This window comes from Mastomys coucha, unplaced genomic scaffold (assembly GCF_008632895.1).
Source record: "Mastomys coucha isolate ucsf_1 unplaced genomic scaffold, UCSF_Mcou_1 pScaffold8, whole genome shotgun sequence".
Classification (NCBI taxonomy): Eukaryota; Metazoa; Chordata; class Mammalia; order Rodentia; family Muridae; genus Mastomys; species Mastomys coucha.
Window position 1 is genome coordinate 26856112 of NW_022196914.1, and position 7956 is coordinate 26864067.

Sequence of the window (7956 nt, forward strand, 5' to 3'; positions counted from 1 at the left end):
GTTTAGGTTTAGGTTTAGGTTTAAGTTTTTTAAAGGCAATTTCAGGTTCCCAGACTGGCCTTGAACTCTTTCCTCCACCCCCCAAATGCTGGGATTTCAGGTATGTGCTGCAACGCTTGGCTTGGTAATTTCTTTCATCTCAGCATCAGATGCATCTGAGGTCTTAGGTATGGCCATCCTTTATCCCCAAGATAATCGGCATGCTCGTTGTTTAGATGGTGGCTGTGTGCTATCCCTGCTGCTGGCTCAGAATCAGCTGAACCTCTTGCTCATAATGGAACTTCCATGCTTCCTCTTCTGAGTTCCTTTGACTGGAACATACAGACCTTGGGTCACACCAACCACAAATACTACCTCCATCAGAACAGATGAGTCTGGCTGTGGCTTCACGGCCAGAGCAGGGTTGGTGTGGCCACAGGTGTCTCCTTGGTCGCTGTGGCAGGGTTACCATGCACCCAGAGCCTTGGTGACTCCTAGAGACCCTGGTGGCACTGGGTCTCTCATGGTCACTTGTCCTTACAAGTGTCTTGGTGTGAACTCATCACTAGGCGTATGACATGGACAAAAAGTGCAAGAGTCTGTTTGCTTTTGTTTTTGAGACAGGGTTGCCTGGGACTGGGGTGGCCTGGATGCACCATGTGACCCAGGCTGCCTCTGAACTCCAGCTTCCAGCACTTCTGCTTCAGCTTCCCTGGTTCTAGGGCTACATAGTACCACAGCCTCTGGCCAGAGTGCACATTTTAAGACATCTGGTCAGGCTGGAAAATGGCTTAGTGTTTAAGAGCACGGACTGCTCTTCCAAAGGTCCTGAGTTCACTTCCCAGCAACCACATGGTGGCTCACAACCATCTCTAATGGGATCTGATGCCATCTTCTGGTGCATCTGAACATAGCAACAGTGTGCTCATATAAAATAAATAAGTCTTTTTTAAAAAAAGACATATGGTCAAAATGTATTTGAATAGATAATATTTGAACTTTTTACTTCATGTTTTTAGCGTTTACTAATTTTTAATATTTAATGTTAATCCAATATAAAAATTTAATATTTCCCTCTCCAGTTTGCAATGTTTATTCCCTCTCAAATTCTTTCCCACGGGGTCTCTGGGCTATCTGTACCCCACTGAGGTCAAGTCTGTGGGGAATGTTGTCCTCTGTTCGCTCCTCCTGCTTCTAGTCAGTTTCATATATAGTGTTCCAAAAGCGCCCTCCCCCCAATCTAAGGAGCTACATTGTACAGAACACTGTTCCTGTGAGTATCTTGAGATCGGGCTATGGCATGTCCAGTGGCAGATGCATTTATAGGATTTGGCCATCAAGGACATTGTTGTCCTTGAGCCTCCTGTGGGTCCTCAGAGCCTCTGACCATTGTGCCCCCTTCAATCTTCCCTGTGATGAAATGGACAGGAGAGATCACATGTTTCCTGACTCTCACCCCTCCTGTCAGTCACAGTGCAAAGCCCTGCCTACCCATCATGGCTGACTCAGCAAACACCCAGCTGCCATGGCTGCACTGGAATAGCTGTTAAGGTACCCAAGGCATCTTGGGGGTATGACCAACTAACTGTCCTTGATGCCCAGGAGCAGGTACCGATGGGAGTCCCCTGGTGACCAGGGAGACTCGGGTGGCAGCTGTCACATAGTATTTCAGAGTACCAAGCCATTTCAACTGTTTTAGATTATCTGCTTCTCAACTCTATGTGCTGGTGCGTGCGTGCGTGCGTGCGTGCGTGCGTGTGTGAATGCAGAGATGAGAGGTAGGGAGTTTTAGACTTCCTGTTTCTAGGACCCTGGCTGAGAGATGGCCTCTCCCACATACTCAGAGTCTTTCTAGACTCTCTGCCAGGATGACATTCTTGTGCAGTTCCCCTGAAGGGGCTGAGTCTGCTCTTGCCTTTAGGTGCCTTGACTCACATTAGAAAGTAAATCAAAATCGAGAAAGATTGCAGCAGTTGAACACTTGAGTTCACAGCTGCACCTTAGGGAACAATGACATGGAATTAATTATCACACTGCTCCTACTTCAGGTTGTTCCAGGGTATTTAAAAGGGCATCCAAAATGATGGCCATTTTATATTCCTTTCCAAGTGATTGAAAAATGTTGGAGTCCAGTGTACGGCCCTCAGGCTTTTGGGTCCACAGTCCACAGACCTCTTAGCCTCAAATCCCCCAAACACACCCAGCAGCCCCCATGGATGGGGTCAGAAGGTGAAGCAGGTGGACCCTAAGAACCCGAGAGCATCCGAGCACAGTCCTCTCTGTCGGCCTCACTTGTCCTGTGGGCTCTCAGGCTGGACAGAGGACCAGATTCACACAGGCAGAGGCACAGTTTGGTCAGCCTTCCTAGGTTATGAATTCTCCAGACCACAGTGAAGTCGTAAGACATAGCCAGGATGCTTTTGTACTGTCTAAACAAAGCCTAGAAGTCGGAATGAGTGATAGGAGCAGTGGATCTTGGGAGTAGGATGTTTAGTTTCTCAGGATGTGGGAAGGGGTTAGGCTCATGGTAGTCCCCATTTCGTCTGTCTGATTTATTTCTCACCTTGGTTCCAGGACATCAGCTCCTCCCCCACCCGCAAAGACTCCTCAGTGCTGGCTGCATGTAAGAGAAATGGGCTTAGTGCCCTTCCTGCAGCTACTGCCAGAAGCAACCAGCATGTTCTTAGCTCCTTCACTACACGAGGGGTTTGGACTCACCAGGCTGACTCCTCCCTGTAGTTAAATGAGCATGCAGTAGAGAAACCCCAACCCAGTTAGTCCCACCACAAGCACTCCACAAAAGCCAAGTGACCCGAGGATGTTTCTGAGCTGTTTGGTAAGAGGAAGCTTCTTCAGCTCGTGGAGCAGCAGAGCATCACTTGAATTTCAAGTGCTTTTCACTAAAGTCTTCAGGATATAAACAGCGGTACACTTTCCAAATACCAGGTTCACCATCTGCACCCACATAAAACCTACCTGTGGCTTCCTTTAACAGTTAGGTTAGTAGCAGAGCTGTAGGAGACCGGCTGGATGCTCATGGGATACTTCCTCAACCTCTGCCTTCCAGGCCTGGCCTTAACTACATCCCGAGGGCCTCCTTTCAGCCCCATGTCCTGCCCCAGTCTTTTGGGGCTGTGGCCTGGTTCTTACCCCCAGCCCCCAGTCTGCCTCTGAGTGTCTTGCACATGCTGTCAGAACAAAGCACAGCTCCTGCTTCAAATGGAATAGGAAATAGTTTATCCCATGACAAACAGACGTGAATAAGGTTCAGCAACCTGAGTTCAGATTGCTTCCAATGAATTTTTAAAGAAAAGTCATAAGTCAAGGCATTGGAGTAGGGCAGTTAACGCGCCCTTGCTATACAGGCATGAGGGCCTGAGCCCCAGAGCCCAGTACAGAAGCGAGATGTGGTAAAACACACTTGTAATCCCAGTGCTAGGGAGGTGGATGCAAGCAGGTTCCATGGACTCGCTGGTCAGCCAGCTGAGCCAGCTTAACAAATTCTAAGCCAGCAAGAGGCCCCGTCTCAGACAGACAGACAGACAGACAGACAGAGAATAGACAGCAGCGACACCCAAGGCTGTCCTCTGGCCTCGTCACAAACCTTGGACACTTAGGATCTATCAGTTATATCAGGTCAGGGGTCACAGCAAAACATTTGTGCTATAGGTTTCAGACATTGTCTGATGATGTTCTTGGCTTCAGAATTGGTAGAAGCTAATGGTCTTGCTTAGTTAACATGTTCCAAAAGTTTTAACTAATAGTTACAAGGATGTTAAAACATGTACAAGGGGGAGATAATGAATGGCTTTTAAGATGACTAGAGAGCCCAAAATCATTGACTCAGAATCTCCAACACAGGTGTAGTGGCTCTTTCAGGGAACGTTAGTTCACAGTGCCTCGTACTCTACCTCTAACTCATCCTGGTGTTGCTAAACTGCACCAAGCATCTCTCCAAAAATCAGTGCACATAACAGGATCTCATGTGTAGAGATATGCTTAGCAAACTCTCAGTTCAGACAGCAGATTCCAAAACAGAATGACTACTTTTGTAAGAAAAAAATTAATAAGGAAGGAGTGTGAACAGACCCATAGGAAGATGGGAAAGAGATCTGTTGCAGTGGTGAGATTACAGCAGCTGAACATGTTTGGGCTCATCTCCTTTCCCTCCCAGAACATGTATTACTTTGATGCTATATTCTGCCCTTGGTACTGTTGACACGGGCTGTATGTGAATTAAGATGCTAAGAATTGACAATAACACAAAGAAAACCTATACTTAATATGTGCTAACAACAACGTTTAAAAACCACATAATGCTGGAGCCCTGCAGATAGGTGGATCCCTGAGGCTCACTGGCCACCCAGAGGAGCCCTGAAGTTGACCTTTGACCTATACGTACTCACAAAAGCACAGAGAGAAAGAGACAGCACACACACACACACACACACACACACACACACACACACACATATTTAGTTATAAGTTGTGAGGCAGAAGAGATGGCTAACAGTTAAGAATACTGGCTTCTCTTCCAGAGGACCTAGATTTGATGCCCAGCACCAGTATTGTAGCTCACACTGCACCTCCAGTGTCAAGGAGTCTCACACCCTCTTCTGGTCTCCGAGGGCAGCAGGCACACAGATGGTACACAGATCATACAGGAACAAACCCATGCACATACATTTTTTTAAGTTTTAAGAGGCAGTGGCTTCTTAAGGACTTTGCCTTTATGACATTTGGGGACAGAGGAACAGCAGGGCCAGGAGTTTGCATTGCATCTGAGAACGGTTAGAAATTTCCAGAAGCCATGGCCATCAGGGGCCCCTGTGTGGAGCTGCTTCTGCCGTGCTTCAGGGAAGCCCCTGTTTCCAGTCTCATAAACCCACTATCTCACCCTCAGCAGCAAACGAACCGATGCTTCTGGGTGATTCAGTTGCTGCTTGCTGCCATCCCTTCCTGCCCTCATTCTTCCCGGAATAACCTCAGAAATGTCCCCGAGCCCTGGAGTTCCTCGAAGCCTGGTTGTTGACAACGTGACAGTGGGGGTGAGGTCAGTTCCTAGGGTGGCAGAAGCCATCACTGCTCATTCTGGTCTCCTCTGCAGTCACTTGGCTCCTTTTCCCCTGGTGTGAATAATTCATTAAATCCTCGTCTCCCCTCTCTGTTTTCCAGCCCCCCTAAGCCAACCGTATTCATCTCTGGTGTTATTGCTCGGGTGAGTGTGTGACCTCTGCGGATGGGCAGTGGGTGGAGGGGATGGCGTTGGGGATCCCTGCCCCTGGCTTGCTCCTGTAAGAGCAGACACATGAACCTTTGCCTACAGTAGGCACAAGTGCCACCCATCTGGTCTGAGGCTGGCGGCCTTCTTGAGTGACACACTTCCTTCCAAGAGTGTGCTTCAGTGGGTAAGAACTTGTGACTCCCACAGCTGAGCACCTGCCTCCGTGCCGCAGAATCGCCTGGTCCTCACAGGCTCTGGCTCTGGGCCTTCAGTGGCCTGGCCTGCAAACATTTCCCCAACATCAATACAGGCTGTGACACAGGAGACCTGAGTAAGAAGCTGAGTATTTGAGAGTGAAGTTTGAGCACTATGCAGCCAGGCATGCGTGTCTGGGTCCTGTCTGGCTGCTTTTGTTTGCTGGCCCTTGGACTTATTCATACTCAGGTTTTCTGCCACACCATGTACCTTTGAGGAGTCCTCTTCTGTCTGAGGAAACCAGCATTATTAGGGACAGTATGGATAACAGAACTGTCACAGCCATTTAGGCCTAGGGCCAGAGCGTGGCAGGTTTGCTGTACGCAAGAATAATAAATACCTTCATTTAATATTCTCACTCCTTGGTTATATGGTGCTGTCTGCCCTTGGCCAGATCAAAACCCATTACTGGCATAAGAAGCCAACTGGACCCTCTGTGGGACATATCCCGGCCCTTTCTCTAGACCCCCACAGTTTGCATCTGACTCAGTCTCCTGGTCCCACCCTGCCCTGAGCTTTTCTTCCCCACGAGTACCCAGGCCTGCTCACAGCTGTACTGACAAATCCCACTTTGAGACTCTAGATTTGGTCTGTGTTGCTCCCAAGTCAAATGGTGCAAGCACAGATCTAGCAGGGCAAGCCTCCTCACCCCAGGTTGGTGTACAGAAGCCACGAGGCAGCTGGGTCTTCTGAGGCAAAGCCTCATGGCCCTGCCTGCTCCCAAGTCTGGTGACCTGCAGGGCCTTGCTAGCCACAGTAGTAGTCCACTATTCCACAGCCAACTCATCCCCAACCGGGAAACTGGAGGACCTGGCTTTGAAGGACTTTTCTCTCTAGTCCATTCATTTACTGTTAACCAGCTGATATATTGCTGTCTCCCCCCAGGGCGACAAAGACTTTCCCCCAGCGGCTGCACAGGTGGCCCACCAGAAGCCACATGCCTCCATGGACAAACATGTTTCTCCAAGAACGCAGCATATCCAACAGCCTCGCAAGTGATGGTGCCCAGACCTGGCACCCCAGCAGCAGCAGCAGCAGCAGCGCCTCCAGGATGCTTCCCTGACAAAAACAGCTCCCACACTTTCCACAGAGGTTACTACATTTAGAAATCCAAGACAATACAAAGTGGTCCTCTGCTGCCTCAGATCCCCATATTTAAAACTAGAAGAGGCTCAAACCCCAAACTTTGTAAGAGTCCTAGTCGAGTGTCACTAAAGGGTCATTGAACCCCCAGAAGTGCCATTAGCGGAATGTGGCAAGTCCTGAGTAAAAAGGAAAGTCCTTCACACTGTCGCAGTCACTTAAAGTCCTTACTCGTGGTCCTGAGAGGAGGAGGCCCCTTTGGAGAGATTTGATAAGGCTAGAAGAAAAAAAAAAAACAAAACACTGTGGTGTGCTCCGTCACAGTTGTGCTCACTTCTGCTCCCAGTCTGTGGTTGCAGATCCCTGTTTTTCTGAAAAATCAAAGGGTACCCTTGGCCAGATGCAGAGCCTTCTGGAGCGCTGCTCTTGGACGGTGCTCGCTGTCCCAGTGGCCTATGGTGGCTCTTCGGGCACCATGTGCACCTACAGCCCTTCTGGGACTACTTACCAGGCCATGTTGCTATGGGAGGGATGGGCTTCTCAAATTTTATGAGCAATTTAGTATCCCCAGCAGTGGACTTATCGGGAGCAGAACATAGCCCCACCCCTCCCCCGAGACTGTGTTGTCAGTCTCTCTCTTTGTAATTACTGAAATGGTGCAAAGTGTCCAAGGGTCGCTTTTGGAGACCCAGGCTTGGCCACACCCCAGAACCAAATCTAGGAAGGCACCTTAGAGCCAGCAATGCCAGGTCCCCCTGTGCAGACCTTCCCACGCTGTGCTGCGTACATCCTGAGGCATCCACAATCCCTTTTAGTTCAGCCACCTGGGGGCTACCCTGTGTCTGTGGGCTCTGGGTCACTGAAGGTGGCATGTTTGCCTGAATGAATTTCTTAATTGTCGACGTTGAAAACATGATTATAATAAAGCTGCATTTCTGCCTCTGTGTTTCTCTTAATGGCTCAGAGATTTCTTCTTACAGCTTCCCAGGGCAGTTTCAGTGGAAGTATGAACAGGCACCCATGATGGATATTCTCTTCAGACACACCAGAAGAGGACATCAGGTCCCATTACAGATGGTTGTGAGCCACCATGTGGTTGCTGGGACTTGAGCTCAGGACCTCTGGTGTTGCCCGCGCAGTCGTCTCGCCAGCAAGAAGACACGCGGACACTAGGATCCTTCTGCAGCAAGCATTTATTGCATCATAAAGAGGAGAAAAGAACCGAGCCAATAATCAGCACTGCTTATATACACCACAGCGCGGCGTGTCCGGCCATGATTGGCTGTTTGCTCATCACCCCACGTGACGCCCCGGGATGGGCCGTGACTTGGCGTCTTTTCACTCCACGCACATGCGCAAACAGTTGTTTACCAGGAGTTGACAGCAGAAGTAGGCGCCATCTTGTCATGGCGAAT

The 7956-nt window shown here is 49.3% G+C and overlaps 1 protein-coding gene across 1 annotated transcript in view; it reads left to right on the top strand.

The window, feature by feature from the left end:
* Nucleotides 1-7483, top strand: part of Dap (death associated protein) — a 54826-nt gene extending 47343 nt beyond the window's left edge. The window contains exons 3-4 of the mRNA XM_031359999.1: nucleotides 5155-5197; nucleotides 6344-7483. Of these exons, the coding sequence (XP_031215859.1) occupies nucleotides 5155-5197; nucleotides 6344-6457 (157 nt within the window). The 3' untranslated portion in view covers nucleotides 6458-7483. The remainder of the gene's footprint in view (nucleotides 1-5154; nucleotides 5198-6343) is intronic.
* Nucleotides 7484-7956: the final 473 nt, after the last annotated feature.